This window comes from Eimeria maxima, genomic scaffold (assembly GCF_000499605.1).
Source record: "Eimeria maxima Weybridge genomic scaffold, Emw_scaff173, whole genome shotgun sequence".
NCBI lineage: Eukaryota > Apicomplexa > Conoidasida > Eucoccidiorida > Eimeriidae > Eimeria > Eimeria maxima.
The window spans coordinates 7,501-24,086 of record NW_013564644.1 but is presented as its reverse complement, the minus strand read 5'-3'; the positions used below and the strand labels follow the sequence as shown (position 1 = coordinate 24,086).

General features: G+C 51.5%; 4 protein-coding genes across 4 annotated transcripts; 2 read left to right on the top strand and 2 right to left on the bottom strand.

Annotated features, from left to right (window-relative positions):
* Positions 1-306: 306 nt before the first annotated feature.
* EMWEY_00019580 (polyadenylate-binding protein, putative) lies at positions 307-2,802 on the top strand (the record flags this gene model as incomplete). The annotated part of the gene is made up of 1 exon (XM_013480212.1): positions 307-2,802. One exon carries the CDS (start codon positions 307-309, stop codon positions 2,800-2,802), a length of 2,496 nt encoding a protein of 831 aa, XP_013335666.1.
* Positions 2,803-4,779: 1,977 nt separating this feature from the next.
* Positions 4,780-6,436, bottom strand: EMWEY_00019570 (Fructose-bisphosphate aldolase , related; the record flags this gene model as incomplete). Its single annotated transcript, XM_013480211.1, has 3 exons — positions 4,780-5,756; positions 6,000-6,096; positions 6,434-6,436. 3 exons carry the CDS (start codon positions 6,434-6,436, stop codon positions 4,780-4,782), a joined length of 1,077 nt encoding a protein of 358 aa, XP_013335665.1.
* Positions 6,437-9,545: 3,109 nt separating this feature from the next.
* On the top strand, positions 9,546-13,070 carry EMWEY_00019560 (hypothetical protein, conserved; the record flags this gene model as incomplete). The annotated part of the gene is made up of 1 exon (XM_013480210.1): positions 9,546-13,070. The coding sequence occupies one exon, from the start codon at positions 9,546-9,548 to the stop codon at positions 13,068-13,070; it is 3,525 nt and encodes a 1,174-aa protein (XP_013335664.1).
* Positions 13,071-13,919: 849 nt separating this feature from the next.
* On the bottom strand, positions 13,920-14,895 carry EMWEY_00019550 (hypothetical protein, conserved; the record flags this gene model as incomplete). The annotated part of the gene is made up of 2 exons (XM_013480209.1): positions 13,920-14,549; positions 14,779-14,895. 2 exons carry the CDS (start codon positions 14,893-14,895, stop codon positions 13,920-13,922), a joined length of 747 nt encoding a protein of 248 aa, XP_013335663.1.
* Positions 14,896-16,586: the final 1,691 nt, after the last annotated feature.

The window sequence follows — 16,586 nt, the reverse complement described above, 5'->3', positions numbered from 1 at the left end:
GAACTCCTTTGTCTCTGCCTCGCTTCCCTCCTCTTCTTCTGCGTGTTGTGGAGCAGCAGCTACTGCAGTCCGCGTGTTCGCCTGTCTCTCGGCTCGCAGTTGCAGCTTTCTGTGCTTTTATTTTTATCCGCTTTAATATCTGCGTCGCCACTTGACGGTTTTTGGGCTGCTGCCGTTGGTGCTGCTGCTGCTGCTGCGGCACGTGCTGGCCTGGCCCCCACATCATTCTGAAAGGAAGAGAGCGGGTGCTCCGACATTCTTGCTCCGTTTTTTGTCGTGTTGCCGCATTTGTTAGAAGCAGCCAAGATGTCCACTGGCCATCTTTCGCCGTCGCCTGCAGTGCTGCAGCAGCAGCAGCCTGGGGGAGCAGCAGCAACAGGGCCGCAGCCGCCTTTGGCGGCTCCTCAGCAGCTGCAGGGTTCTTCTCCGTTGGTGGGTGGAGCGCCTGCGGCTGTTGGAACGCAGCAGGGTGGCCAGCAGCAACAGGGTGCGCAGCAGCAGCAGGATGCTTCTGCCCAGCAGCAACAGCTGGCGCAGGTGCAGCCTCCCGCGCAGCAGCAAGCATCGCAGCAGCAGGTTGCCGCTCCTTCAAACACATTGCCTTCGACGTCTCACCCGACCTATGTATCCCCTTCTCTGTACATCGGAGATCTGCAGCCAGACGTGACGGAAGCCATGCTCTTTGAGGTATTCAACTCGGTGGGGCCTGTGACTTCGATCCGCGTATGCAGAGACACTGTAAGCCGCAGGAGTCTTGGGTATGCATACGTGAATTACCAGACATTTCAGGATGCTGAGCGCTCTTTGGATGCGCTAAACTTCACTATCATTAGAGGGCGACCATGCCGCATCATGTGGAGCCAACGGGACCCAAGTTTGCGCAAGAGCGGCGCCGGCAATGTCTTTGTGAAGAACTTGGATCGTAACATAGACAATAAGGCTTTGTATGACACATTCTCCCTCTTTGGAAACATTCTCAGCTGCAAGGTTGGAGTGGATGAGGCTAATAGAAGCAAGGGCTACGGTTTCGTGCACTACGAGAGTGAGGCTTCTGCAAGGAACGCTATTGAAAAGGTTAATGGTATGCTTATAGGTGGCAAGACAGTGTACGTCGGGCCATTCATAACGAGGTCAGAACGTGAGAGTGCAGGAGTCAACCGTTTTACAAATGTTTACTTAAAGAACTTGCCGAGATGCTGGTCAGATCCGGAATCCTTGCGCCCTATACTGGAACCTTTCGGGGAGATCACAAGCCTTGTTGTTAAACAAGATCCAAAAGGCCGCCCCTTTGCCTTCTGCAACTATGCGGAGCATTCAGCAGCTAACGCCTGTGTGGAGACACTCAACGGCAAGGTTGTGAACTCTGAGGGCTTCAAGGAGGCACCTGCTGCAGCAAATGATACAGCAGCAACCGGACAGACGGGAGGTGCACAGGGAGAGACAGACGACGCGTCCGCGGGAAAGTCCAAGGATGCTGCAGCAACAAACTCCAACAGCAGCAACACCAGCAACGGCACATCCACCACTACCAACGGTGGGTCATCTGCAGAGGGCGGCGAGGGCAACACAAGCAGCAGCAACGCCAGCAGCAACACCACCAGCAGCGACGAGATGATCCTGTTTGTGGGGCCACACCAGTCGCGGGCACAGCGTACTGCAGCCCTGCGCATGAAGTATGAGCAGCAGCAACAGGAACGCGGGGAACGCTACAGAGGAGTTAACCTGTACGTTAAGAACCTTGACAACTCTGTAGATGATGACAAGTTGAGGGAACTATTTGAACGCTTCGGCCCGACAAGCAGTGTAAAGGTTATGAGAGACGAGAAGGGCGTTTCTAAAGGCTTTGGTTTTGTATGCTTCGTATCTCCCGATGATGCTAGCAAGGCCGTGGCAGATATGCATCTTAAATACGTTAACGGCAAACCCCTATACACAGGGCTGGCAGAGAGAAGAGAACAGAGGCAACAGCGCCTGCAGCAGCGCTTCCGCTTGCCGCAGCTGAGACAGGGAGCTGCTGCTGCGGTACCAGGACATGTCGGATACCCAGGCGCAGCGGCGGCAGCAGCAGCTGCTGCTCTTCCAGGAGTTGCTGCCTATCAGCAGCGCGCCATGATGTACCCTGCGCAGTCACACATGGCTGTTCTGCCATGGGCAGGCAGACAACAACAACAGCAACAGCTGCAGCAGCAAGGACTCGCCTTGCAACGCGGATTGCCTCCGGCTGCGTTACAGCACATCTACGCTCCGCAGTCCGCCGTCGCCGCTGCAGCAGCCCTCCAGGTTTCCTTGCAGCAGCAGCAACAACAACAACCCATCATGCAGCAGCAACGAGGAGCGCCTGCACACAGAGCTGCGCGTGGGGGAGCAGCAGGCAGTGCAAAGCAGCAGCAGCAACAGTTGCTGAAGCAGCAGCAGCAGCTTCCCGGAGGTGGCTCATTCAAATTCACACCACAGGTGCGCAATCCCCGTGTGGATCAGCAGCAGCAGCCGCAGCAGCCTCCTCCTCCTCTGCACGTGCAACAGCAGCAGCAGCCACCTCTTGAGGCGGCGCACGTGCTGCTTTCTCCCGAGGCGCCTCTTACTGCAGCGGCTTTAGCAGCAGCACAGCCCTCGATGCAGAAGCAAATGCTGGGAGAGAGGCTCTTCCCCCTAATTGCAAGACACCAGCCTGAACTTGCCGGCAAAATTACAGGAATGATGCTTGAGATGGATAATAGCGAATTGCTTATTCTATTGGAAAGCGAGTCTCAACTTAAGAACAAGATAGAGGAGGCTCTTGGTGTCCTTCGTGGTGCAAACTAATGAAAGTGCTGACGAGAGCCCTACGAGAGGAGCCAACGTAGTACAAGCAGCAGCAACAGCAGCAGTCAAGCAGCCAAGGAGATGTACCCGTCCATCAGCTGCTGCGAAAACAGCTGCACAGACTGCAGCAGTAGCAACAACTGCACAGACAGCTGCTGCGTAGGCAGCAGCTGTAGCAGCAGCTGCACAGACAGCAGCTGCACAGACAACAGCTGCAGCAACAGCTGCAGCAACAGCATGCAAAGCGCGGAATAAGGAGTGCCCATGGGATTGCCGAGAGGGTTCCCATCGGTGGTAAAGTGCCTCGCGCTGTTTTCAGCAGCAGCGTGGTGCGCCGTTCGGCGCCGTTGCTGCAACAGCAGCAGAAACAGGAGGAACAGAAGCAGCTGCTGCTGTGAGAAGGGTGAAATATAAGCCTCTGTGAGTGGAGGAGTCAGCAACAAGGACACGGTGCTGCCGAACGAGGCAGAAGGAACAGGCAGACGAACAGGATTTAAAGAATGTGAGCGAGGAGGAGGCACGGCTAGGTTCTGCTGCTGCTGCGCAGCAACAGCAGAAGCAGCAGCAGCATAATTCAATGATCAGGAGACGGAGGGGACAAGGAGAGATCATTGGTTGTTGCAGTCTCCTCTATTGGTATGTCTCCTTGCCCGGAGCAACTGCACTTCATCAGCAGGGGCTTCTTACTCGCTGATAGCAGCTGCAGCACGTGCAACCGCACGTGCTGCTGCAATAGGGCAGCAGCAGCAGCAGCAGGTCCTGCTGTCGCTGCAGTGTAGGCGTGCATGTATTTATCTACAGTTGGGGTAGGGGTATTTAATGGGTAAAACAAATAAAAAAGCGAAAAGCAAAAAAAAGAACAAACTTTATAATGGCCACATTCAATCGATCCAACAAACGGAAGGAGACAGGAGACAGCACAGTTGACAGTCTGGATGCAAAGTAGACGAACGTACGCATCTTGCAGTTGGACGTAAGTGTAGAAAACGCATAGTGACAATAGGCGGTTAGAGGCAAGTAGCAAGCATGAAGAGGACAGGGGGGGTTAGGCACAAGAATTGAGATAAATACAGGTGGAGAGGGGGGATAGCAAGTGTAGAAAGATAAGGGGGGGAAGCGGTAAATGGAGAGAAACAGATAGAAGCTGCTAGTAGAGGCATGGGTTAGAGCTGGGGACAGCAGCTGACGTAGAGGGGGAAAGAAGAGCAGACAACAGATTGAATCAAGCATAGGAGGAAAAGCAAGTAACAAACTGAATCAAACGGAGAAGCGGCGATACAGGACACAGGGACAGAACCAGGCAAAGGAGACGGAGGAAAGAAAATAAACAGTACAAATAGAGAGATACATTACGCGACACTATGGGGAGTAGGGCAGTTGCTAGTGACAGAGAGGCAAAAAAGAAGCAGAAGGCACAGGCAGTAGGCAGCAGGATCTGACAAGTAAGTTAGAAACAATACGGCTCAGAGGCCTTGCTAGCAGCAGAGACAAATACACCTGTCTCCCAATGTACAAGCGTGCCCCACAGTATGACATACGCACAGTCCCCTTCCAGTGATTGTTAGCCGTCACTTAGGGTGTGTCCGTCAATGGCCCCTTTGTCTACACTTGCATGTATGTCTATACGTTTCCCTGTACGACCTGCATTTGTTGCTGTATGTTCCTGTCTGTCTGTCTCGAACCTTTTCCCATCTTTCCTTTAATTGCAAAACCCTAGCTAGTTATTGCTTGGCGTTGCTAACACTAAGACAACGAAACGCTAAACAATTGAAAATATTAACCCTCCAGTCTCTTAAATAACACGGTGAGGGTCCCCTCCCAATCCCTCCTCCGCCTCATGCCCCCGCCACAACGCCCACTGGTTTTGTTTCCTGTCAGACTAGCCAGTTAGCTAGCTGCAGGCTGGCGATGGGTTGCTAGCTAGCTAACAACCCACGTTCGCCAACTATGAGCGTGCGTGCGTTTATTTTTGGGCATTTAGTAGATGTATTTCTTCTCATAGAGGGAGGCTGCTGCCTCAGCACCTCCTGCACCTCCTGCGTATTTGCCAAGCTGTGCATCGCTGTTGGCCTTGGCTCTCTGCAGGAGAGTTTCCTGTGCAGCCTGCTTGTTCTCGCTCTTTCCGGACCAGCGCTTCAAGCAGGAAGCCTGGAGGGCACGGCCGTAAGAGAAGGAGAGTTTCCATGGGTGGGGGCCAATGCGGTTCATGGCGTCGAGGTTAAGAGAAGCTTCTTCCTCGGACTGGCCACCAGACAGGAACATGACACCGGGCAGAGCTGGAGGTACTGTGCGAGAGAGAGCACGAACAGTGAAGAGAGCAATCTCCTGAGGAGTGGCCTTGGGTCCCTGAGCACCGGGGGTAACCATGTTAGGCTTCAAGAGAGCTCCCTCAAGAAGCACCTTCTGCTTCTGCAGCTCACGGAAGACGTGAGACAGGACGCGCTCGGTAACAGCTGCGCAGTGGCGGATGTCGTGAGAGCCGTCAGTAAGGATCTCAGGCTCCACAATAGGAACAAGCTTGTTCTTCTGGCAGATAGCGGCATAGCGAGCCAATCCATAGGCAACCTCAGAGATGGATTGCTCAGATGGCTTTCCCTTTGCCTCATCTATCTGGAGAACTGCTCTCCACTTGGCGAAACGAGCACCGGCCTCGTAGTAACGCTTGCAGCGCTCGCTCAGACCATCAAGACCCATTGTTGCCTGCTCGCCATCGGTGCAGGGGATCTCTTCAAGACCCTTGTCGACCTTAATACCGGGGATGATGTTCTCCTTCTTCAAGAGCTCGACCATGGGAACTCCCTCAGGGCTCTTCTGGTACAGAGTTTCCTCGAAGAGGATAGCTCCGCTGCAGTACTCGCCCAATCCCTTGGTCGTGAAGAGCAATCCACGGTAGAAAGCGCGGTTTGCCTCTGTGTTCTCTACGCCAATGGATGCGAAGCGCTTTGCGATGGTACCTGTACACAATAAATAGCATCACCAACGCCACCACATCAATAAGTTGATATCGTACACCATAAGTGGACACAGAAATAGAGCGGCAAACCCACCAGTGGTTGGAACAAAACACACGAAACGGCACAACATCGTTCTGCTACTACCATCCATCACATCCGAGACAATACTACTCTGAATTTACAAGAAAAAGTATATAGATAAGTTCTCAATCACACAAGAAAACAAACGATGGCCATATTTACCTGTGGACTCATCAGCTGCGAGAAGACCCTTGCCAGGGGCAGTGAGCGCCTTCGCGGTGGCGGCGAGCTCACGGGCGACTTCCTGGGGCATTTCACACTGCAAAACATACACAAACAGAAAAACAAACAAAACACTTGTAAAAACAAGGAAACCGACAAAAGACGAAATCAGCAGACGAGTACTGCGAGCCGCGAAATCCACACGGTGCTCGCGGTTCCCGCGGTGCTCTGTCGTCTCTAGCGACTGAAAAGCTGACGTAAACTGCTGCTCAAAATAATCTTTCAAACGAACACTAAAAGAAAACAAAAAAGACGCAGCTCCTAAGCTATGCATACACCCGAGCTTGCAGACGCGGTGGTGTGCACACTGCACAAAGCCAGGGAGCTGCAAACTACCGCAGCTCCAATGAACACGAACTTTGGTCTATACGCACCATTTTCGCAGATGAAGTGTATTAAATATACGAAATAAACGTAGACACGATGCCGCAGAACGAGAAACGTAGAAAAAACAAATGGTGATGAACGTAGGACGGAAACACCGTGTGGGGTGAAGAGGCTGCAGGGCTGGAGAGGCGGGGGAGTCCGTTTGTTTGCTCAGCCCCTTCCGTTCTTGCTGCTTTTTTCTTGTTGTCGGCTCTGTCTCGGAACTAGATCCTATTTAATGCACCTTACACTCCAGACAGGTGGAATTAAACCAATATGACCACCATTGGCTCACTTCAACAACAAACAAAGCCTGCATGGAATATCATAACACGATGTGTACACCGCGCGCGCTACCTGCGCTTCGCTGGTGTCGCCTTTCTGTTCAATAGCTGCTTGCACATATCTTTGCTTCTTTTGCTGCTGTCTAAATTTAGTAACAACAAGGGACCGAACACGACGTAAGCGAACAAAAACTGGAGTGCTTAATGGAACATCAAGGGATTGAAGTATCCCGAAATATTGCGTACGCTGTTTAGAGATGGGTGCATGCATTGCTTCTTGGGCGCAAATTTCTTATTCAGGGTTAAGTGAGTCTTTAGGAACTCTCTACTGTATTATGGCATCTCCTTCGGTGCCAGTTCTTCTATTTCTATTCAAGATGCATGCCTACACCAAAGCAGTAAAGAATTTGTACAATGCATTAATGCATGCAATAAAAGGAGTAGTGGATACGCTTGTAGGGGTGATCTCCCGCAGAAGGAATTGCAGTGAGATGAGCTCCAGCCTACGACAGGCTGCTGCACCCGGTATGGGCAGGGGTTACATGTGGTGATCAACCGGTTCTGAAGAACGTTTTTGCTAGTGATGGCACTGGGCAAGGCTGAGGAAGCCCGATACACTTGGTAGCGCCACAAGATAAAGAAGGGCGGGTATAGTTGCTGATACCATCCCCATGGCAATTATAGCTTAGTCTCCCCAATGTTCGCCTATATATATACCTGACGAATACAACGTACAAGTCGTGTTGCCGTTTCTCCGGAAGAAGGACGAAAACTTCCACATAGTCTTCCGAAGGTGGCTGTCAGGATTCCAAGCATTCTCTCGTATATTGGATAATTATTGGGATACGGCGTACGGCGGGGAGCCCAACGGGAGGCTTCGTGTCTTCGCGTGTTCGAAGCACAGCACCGCACAGCACGCGCCGCAGTCTACAAAGCTGAAAACGTTGCGATAATTGCTCGCATATGAACGTGTCGGACCTGCACATGAGAAGCCAGCCGAAGCAGATACCGGCGAATCCTGGACTCAGGAAGCAGGGAGAAGCACAGAGCAGCAACAGCGCTGCCGTGCCAATAAAAAATTTTCATACACTTCGGAACTGCAGAAGCATGAAAAACAGAAATTCGGGAGTCAAATATGCACAATCGCACCCGAAAGCCCCAAGGCTCGCCAAACCCACCACTGTGCAGTATTTGTGACTCCATTTGCAGTAGGATAGTGGAGACAACCTGCTTTTTCTCCTCCGAAACTGGCCTACAGCGAATCACCGTTCTCCGGTTCGGAGGTAAAACTAGTTCGTAGCAACCAACCCCATGCGCCTTCACTTCCACACATAATCCAAAGCATCTCGGGAACGCATGGAGAAGGCAAAGGAATACCACATAGGAAAGCATGGTAAACAAACAACATATGTTGCATTTAATGGAGTGTTTCGGTAGATTCGCAAGCTTTCCCAAGCTCGCAGCCGGGCGACTACTAACTGAAGGGGTTTGCTTATGCTTTGAATGGGGCAGTTTAATGCTTACTTTCTGGTCGACTCTGTGAAGACTCCGTCGTGATTAACTCACTAACTTCGGGATGTAGCCACGTTAGTGATGCAAATTTCCCAAGACGCTTCAATGAACCATCGCAGCAACTTCGTTTCCAGAAGGAGTAGCTGAAGGAAACTGAACTCATGGAGGATCAAACGCAATAGAGAACTAGAACGGCACTCTAAGCAACGAAAAAGTCATCAACTCACGTGGGTTTCTGAAGGACTGCGTGCACTTTATCTTCCTACTCAGGATTTTGGAGGCGCGAATGAGGACAAAGAAGGATCAGTGAGGGCTGATGCGCCAATCAGGTGCATCACTGAGACCAGGTTTTGTGGCTTTCCTCGTTTCCATTCTTGAATTGCACCGCTCCAGGCAGTATCTGGCAATTCCAGCTGAAATTAAAGAACGTCTGTCACGTACACACTCATGCCGGCGAATGATAGTTAAGCAGAATTTAATGGGTAAAAGGGGGAAAGCGAGGTGGAATGGTAGAATTAAACGGCAAAAAATGCTGAGGTTCCCCAAGCGAGCGTTCCCCGAGTGAGCGGCGTCGTGCAAGACTGGCGGATGTTAGCTTGTTGAAAAAGGGTCAATCGTTGCGACCTCAACAAAAAACAATCACAACATTGATTTCCATTAAGAAAGGGAGAATAGTGACCGGGAGCGAAGGCATGTCGCGCTTGCAGAAACTTGAACGCCTGCAGGAATTTTGGGTCCGCCGGGTGGGCGTGCAAGCCGCAAACAGACCAACGCGCGAATTGCGTAGTGGGTCTGCCTCCAGTTGAAATATACTTATATGCTCCATTAAGGTGTCATTTACTGCTTAAAACTGCAAATTTGTGCAGAGATGCAATGCAAAGAATGGCCCCGAGGCCCGTTGGACGGCTTCTGCTGCGTCCCACACACAGCTAGCAAACTGAAAGAAGAGGAAATTGCAGAGTGAAACGTATACAACACCCCATTTGAGTCGTTAATTTCAACAGTTATTCACAAAAAGACGTGTTTACCTCCTTTTCTTCTCCGCTTCCCTCAGGACGCGAACAGTACGCGCGATGAACATGCGTCACCGGCTCCACTCTAAGACAGAGAGCTGTGAACGACAAAGAAGGTACCAGAAGCAACTACGCCGTCGTCTAATTACAAGAGTCTTATTATGGTTGAGGACTCGTTGCAGACAGCCCTAGGAGGGCTGCTTACAAGAAAAGTGTTGGGTTGAGTCAACAGAGATCGCGCCATGAACTGGTAACACCGAACAGTATCCAAGGAAGCAGAGGTGTGAGTACACTGCAGGTAGATCAAGAACATGTTTCTCTTCAGTCAAGCAGCCGCCTTTAGGGGCCCCAACCTGCCTGCTGTCATCAGTCCGCCGTTTCGTAGAACTGCGACAGCAGCAGCAGCAACCGCAACACCCGCAGCAACAACAGGTACTGTTGAAACTCCAAAAAGACGAGATCTTCCAATTTCTCACAAGCGCCTCCATCAACACAGAAGCAGAAACAGCAGCTTGACTAGTAGCGCCGGAAGCAGCACGTCCATTAACACTCTTGACCCCAGCCTGACGGAGGTCAAGGGGCTTCCGTCTCAATCCCGCTGCTGTCTTCGCTTCTACAGCAGCAACACTAACAGCAGCAGCATAAGCGCTACGAGCACTACAGATAGTAGCAGCAGCAGCGGGAGGAGCAGCAACAGTTTGCCTGCTGGACCTACGAGCTCCGGCCTCTTGAGTAGTGGGGATCAAGGGGATACCCAGCAGCAGCAGCAAAATGCAGCTGAGGTAGGTTTCTTGAAGCAGCGAGACAGTCGAGTGTCTCCGTTGCTGCTGCCATCTCTGCGGCGCGTCTGTCGGCAGCTCCGTTTCCTGTCTGTACACCCCCATCTGCTAGCAGCTCTTTGCCCCCCTAAAGAAAAAACTCTTCTTGAGCGAACTACAGCACGCCAGAACCGTACACAAGCAGCAGCACAACAAGAAGAAGCAAAGAGGAACAAGGCACAACGGAAAGCAGCTCTGCTGCTGAACAAAGTGTGGGGAGGAGCCACATACTTCTCCCCCCATATTACCAGGGCCGCCTTATCAGAAGAATCTACAACAGCTCCAGCAGCAGGTGCAGCCTCACCAGCTGCAGTAAATGCTGATACAGCAACTTCACGAACGTCTAGAGCAGTGTCCTCACCTCCAGAAGACCTGCAGCTACCGCAACTGCTAACACGGGTAGCCACGAGATATGTGCGCAGGGAAGTGCAGCAGCATTTGCTGCAGCAACAAGCATCAGCTCAACAGTCGCCTGTCGGCATCTCCTCAGAATCAGCAGATGCAAGAGCCGCAGCGCCAACAGTAGCAGGAGCGGCAGCAATACCGAGATCAGTAGCAGGAACAGCAGTAGCAACGCCGAGCTCAGCAGCAGCAGGACCAGCAGCAGCAGTCGATGACTTACCAGAGGCTCTTTTTGCAGCAAGTCGTTGGTTGAGTGCAGCAAAGCAGCAATGCCTCCGGGTGTCTACAGAGCGCACAGTCTGTTTGATGCTACACGCTCTTAGAACTCTTTCTGACCTTGAAATGTCCCTGCAAAAAGGCCTTCATTCTGCTGCTGCTGCTGCTGCATCTGGAAGCAGTTCCGTTGTTTTTATGCCTGTCCGTGCTGCTACTCCTGCTTCTGCTTCTGCTGCTGATGCAGAGGGTTTTGACCTTCAGCAGGTGCTGCAGCTTGGGGAGGATTTAGTAGATGCCCTCCAGGCAGAAAAGAAGGAGCTGCTGCAGCAGGGTGCCCGCTGTCTCCGCACTTTCATTGAACTACAACCGGACAAAAAAAAACCCCAAAGCAGCGGCAGCAGCAGCGGCAGCAGCGGCAGCAACGGCAGCAGCAGCAGCAGCAGCAGCACCCCCCTCTTTCCTTCTCGGCGCCAGCTGCACCAAGCGGCCAATAGGCTGCTCCCAGGCCACATGCGACCGTTCCAGAGACCACAACAACAACGTCAGTACCAGCAGCAGCAGCAGCAGCAGCAGCAGCAACACGCGCAACAGCAACAGCAACTGAGGGGGCTTTCGGGCGCCTTTAGACTGGTTCCTGTGGAACAACTTACAGCAGATTCACTCTGCGCATCAGGAACAAGCAACAGCAGCAACAGCAGCAGCAGCAACGACGGTCTGCGTCCGGGTCTGCTGCTGGTAGCTCATCCCTTTTTAGCTGATGCTTTTGTCCGCGAGTCTGTTGTGCTGCTTACTTCAGTCTCCCAGAATACTGTTGAGGGATTTATGTTAAACCGCAGCTGCAGCAACAGCAGCAATAACAGCAGCCGCCACAGTAGTAGCGGAAGCAGCACCAGAAGGGGCATGAAGCTGCTGCAGCGCTCCATTGAAACGCTGCCCTCTCCGCTGCACCTACTGGCAGCATGGCAGGAGCGGCAGCGACAGCAACCAGGGAAAAAGCAGCAACAGCGCGAGCAGCAGCAAGAGCAGAGTGGTCAGGTGCAGCAACCCGATGTGCAGAGGTGCAGCACGGGAGTTGGACAGGGTAGTAGTTGGCTCAGTTTGCTTGAAGAGAACCCCCAGCTGTTTCTATTGTTGCGGGAGGCACAGGTAGCAGCAGCAGCAGCACAGGCATCTTGGAGGAAAAAGAAAAAGTTCCTACAACAACAGCAGCAGTTGCTGCACCAAGCGCTGGTCACAGCCTTGGCGCAGCGAGCTGTGCAGACGCTGCCTCTCTCTCCCCACAACAGCAGCAGCAGCAGCTGTATTATTGTCAGCACTAGTGGCAGCAAACGTCTTGACGGCGTTGGAAGCAGCAGCAGCAGCAGCACCAGCAGCAGAAGCAGCAGCAGTTACATACTGCGCGCTGCACCTGCCGGAAGGGCGGATGCGGGCCCCTTGGACAAACTGCTTTCCCCTGCTTTCTCTGGAGGTAGGCAAGGACGAGATGGTGGTGCAGTCCGAGAGCAGCAGCAGCAGCAGCAGCGCCAGCAGCAGCAGCTTCTCCTATGGCTAGAAAATGGTTTTAAAAGAGAAGGCTGGGATTCAGCAGCGGCAGCAGGGGAGTATCAGGCACGGAAAGCCCTTCTTCAGCAACTGTTCTGCTTGCTACAGCAGCTACAGCTAGCTGAAGCGTTCAACCCTCCCAATAGCAACAGCAGCAGCAGCACCATCACCAGCACCAGCACCTGCACTACCAGCAGCAGCAGCAGCAGCAGGGAAAGGCTGACTGGAGTTGAAAAAGTGCGTCTCGGGGGCCCCTGTGAAGGCTTTGTAAAGCTAAGGGCAGAGAGATGGAGAGGGAGTAGAGCAGACGGTGCGCGGGCCTCGAGCTGTCTGTACACCGCAGAATCCCAAATCCAATGCCACGCTGCAGCAGCTGCTGCTGGTGCAGCAGCAGCTGCTGCTGGTGCTGCCGGTGCTGCCGGTGCTGTTGCCGCCGGGGCTGTTGCTCAAGTGAGCGAGAGCGATCCTTTGTCGGTTAATGAAAGTCTCTTCTTAGGGAAAATGGTGTGGAAACAACGGCAGCTGCAACGCGAACTACGGGAGGGCCTGTGGCTGCTGCTGGAGTGTACAGACACCGCAGCGCTGGAGGAGTTGGTATTTGGCAGCTGCAGCGCATGCAGCCCCGTCTCGAGCAAGTTCCCCAAGCTAAAGGGGGGGAAGGAAGCTGCTGCGGCTGCTGCTGCTGGGGCTACTGGTGCTGCTGCACCTGCTGTTCCATGCCCCCTCTGCTGCAGTCGCGAGGTGTACAGACAGCTGCTGGCTGCAGCAGACAATGCAGATTCTCCCTTCTTTGCCTCTGCCTACCGCCTCTCCCCTTTAGTTGCTGTTGCGCTGCAGCAAGCAGTCAATGGCGCCTGAATATATTCACTTAATTGTGCTAATCTTAAAACTAGTTGGCACCGCCTCAGCGGCTATATCCAAGCAGCACGTAAGGGAAATCAAATAATAAATAACTCTGCCTTCAAGCGAGTGCCAAGCTGCTGCTGCCACATTCGAACGCCGCTTGCACAGCTGCAGCAGCAGCACTCCCAGAAACAACAGCGCGCACAGCAGCAGGAGCTGCTGCAGTTGCAGCAACAGATTAGTTCGTTAGCTGGCTGGTTAGCCGGGCAGGGCTAGTTGACTAGTTGACTAGAAACCAAGTCAGATGAGCGTAGCTACTTGGATAGCTAGCCAGGTAGTCGGCTGGTGGTGACTAGATATTTGCGCAGCCTGCCTCCCTGCTCTTACGCGTTCTTGTTCCTTCTTGCTGCTACACTCGCTGATTGTTCCCGCAACGGTGCCCGCTCCCTGCAGCAGTGCTTGCAAGCGGTGCATGCATACAGTGTAAATAAACTTAATTCGAGTTTCGGATCTGATCCGTTTCAATCCATGCATGCATGCATGCATGAAAAGGTGCAAGCACCACGAAAAGGTGCGTAAACACCGCAGCTTTTACCCCGTTGCTGCTCCTGCTCCCTTGCCCCTGCAGGACACTTACTATTCGGCTCAAGTGCATGCATGCAATACACTCCCTTGGCATCTGCGGTTATTCTTCCACACAAATAAATAAAGTGGTAACTTGCTGCTGCCACGGGTGCATGCATCATTGACGTAGGCAAGTGTGTACACACTACACGTCATGTGCTTGCAGGCGGTTTTCTTCAGGTTTTACCTCTGCTTTCCATCTGTTTATCTATTGTTATTTCTCCCTTACACCCATTATCCTTACTTCCCACCCTTCTCTGTTTCCTTTTGATGCTCGCCTTTCTTCCCTCCTCCCTGCTGTGCCTGCTGCTGGGTTACCCCCGGCTGTACAGAACCCCCATGGCCTGATGCTCCCTCCGACTTTCCCTTCCTCCCGCTGTTCTTGTTGCTGCTGTTTCCAGTGCCGCTACTCCCAACCGCTGGGGCCCCTGGGGTGCGCTGCTGCTGCTGAGAAGCGGCGTGCTCTGCTGGCCTGCCAGGTTTGTCCTGGACACCTGAGGCTCCTGCTGCTTCAGCTGCTGCTGCTTCGTGTTTTGCTGCTTCATGCTTTGCTGCTTCATGCTTTGCTACTTCATGCTTTGCTGCTTCAGGTTTTGCTGTTTCAGGCTTTGCTGCTTCAGGTTTTGCTGCTTCAGGTTTTGCTTCTGAAGGCGCTGCTGCTGGGGGTGCAGCTGCTGGGGCTGCAGCTGCTGAAGGCTCTGCTGCTACAGGCTTAGTGGGTGACCCCAGCGAACCAAGAGCAATAGCCCTCCTTACTGATTCTTCCTGTCTAAAGGCGACCCATGCATAGCCGTCGTTGTACTCTCCTCGCAAGTACACTTCGATGTCTACAGGTCCGTAAGTCGCCTGCAGGCGCTGCTTCAGCTGTGCCTGCAGCACGCATGCATGCACGCATTAACAGAAAAAATATGGAGTGCATGCATGCATAAGCAAAAACCGGAAAGGCGCGAATGCACACAACAAAGGAATAGAAACAGAACGCTGGCAGCAGCACACCGGACATAGGCAAACCCTTGCACAGCAGATGCAAGCACTAATAGACAACACAACACCGCCAATCCCTCTGTTCTGCTCCGTTGCTGAAAGACTTGTTGCTGACCTCTGAGAACCAACTCGGGATGTGGTTAATATACACCCGGGTCGCTGGATCGACAAACATGGGCTCCTCTCCGTAGAGCAGCCGCCACGTCGGCTCTGAGCCTGCAGGAACTGCCATCTTGAATAATAGGAGAATGATGTAGTAGGTGCTCTGAGGTGTGTCTGTTAAGAGAAAACCTCCTGCGGGCAATACACAAACAAAGGGAGGGGAGGGGAGCTGAGAGGGGCGGGGGAGGGAGGTAACTTGTCGCAAACTAGGACACAGAAACATAATCCAAAATGCTTTACAAGAAGACTCATGCAACAAAAATAAAAACGCAAAATTAGGTGAGTCAAGAGCTGTGGATCGCACGCGTCCCTCCCCCCTCAAGCTGCACACGGACTACCAAAGAGCGATGCACGCGAGCTGGCCTCTCTTTCTCCGTAAGAAGAATAGATGCAGCAGTTGGGTAAATAAACTCGAAATAACCAGTGTAAAAGACCATGGCCTCTAAGCCATTAACACATGCCGGTGCATCCACCACAAGGCACACGCGACAGTCATAGAAATAAGGACGAAGCAAACATACACACCTCTGCTGCGTTCTTGTCCGGTAGCAAACCACCTAAAGAGTGGGTAAGAAGGCAATAAAACAATTAGAAAATCAAAATGTAATTAGAATACATAAAGGAAAAACACATTTGATGACCCTCTAGCGCGTGCCAACAGGTAATGCAGCACACGGGAACGGAGCGGAGCAGCGGAAGACCGTGCTGCTTTGCACACCTTGTGTGCAAAGTAGCTGTGTTTGTTCTGAATCGCGTACCCCAATAAAATACAATTAAATTCAATTAAATCAATTTAATATAATGTTTACACAATAATAATAATTCAAGACTTCTATACCCTCGTTATATAACAGCCAAATATAAACAAACTCCGCATGGACCCATTGGGCAAGACCAGCGGTGCGCGTCTCGAGACGGAGCCTTCTGTTCTTGTGTTGCGTCTAATTTGAACAAAATACTATGCAATTAAACATAATTTATAAAACTACAAATGCAATATATTATACAGGAAGAAGTAAATAGCACTATGTGTACATAGAAGGGTGCAAATACTGTTATTTACTAGGCGAGCGTCGTCTCGTAGAGCTCAAGTGACTCTTAGCTGCCCTTTAGTCCGGTGTGCCCTATGCCAAGATACATCCCATAAAATTAAGAATAAAACCCTCTAAATTAAGATAATTGTACCTTAACACACATTACAATTCCCTTATATCTGCAAAAGGTTGAGAAAAATATATCTTTCCTTTGCCCCCAATTGCGACGGTTACGCACTCAGCCCCAAAACTAATAAGCTTCGCTCTAGTGGTCTTCTAGTCTTATTTCTTCCCTAAAAGGTCTAATAATATTGAATATTAAGTATTATTGTATAAAGCATTGTAAGCAGTATATAATATAGTAATATATTCAATTATTTAGTGCTTTCTTGAGGGGAAAAAACCGCTAGATTCAATAGGCGGGTCTATTGTAGCACCTGCTAAATATACGTTAGGTGCGCGAGCAAAAAACCTATTGCTGCCCCCCTTAGTTGTTGTTTATTAAGAATAGTTATTATTATAATTGTTTTTTCTTATGAATAAATCAGGGATAACTGACGGTCATGGGGTATGACGAACAATGGCATTATAATGGTTATTATATTTCTTAATTATTACCTGTAATGTGTTTACTGGCAACAATATGCAATTTATAGCTTATTATTATTATTATTAAGATATATTTGTAGTAAACCCTACATATTTATTATATTATGCTCCCTTCCCT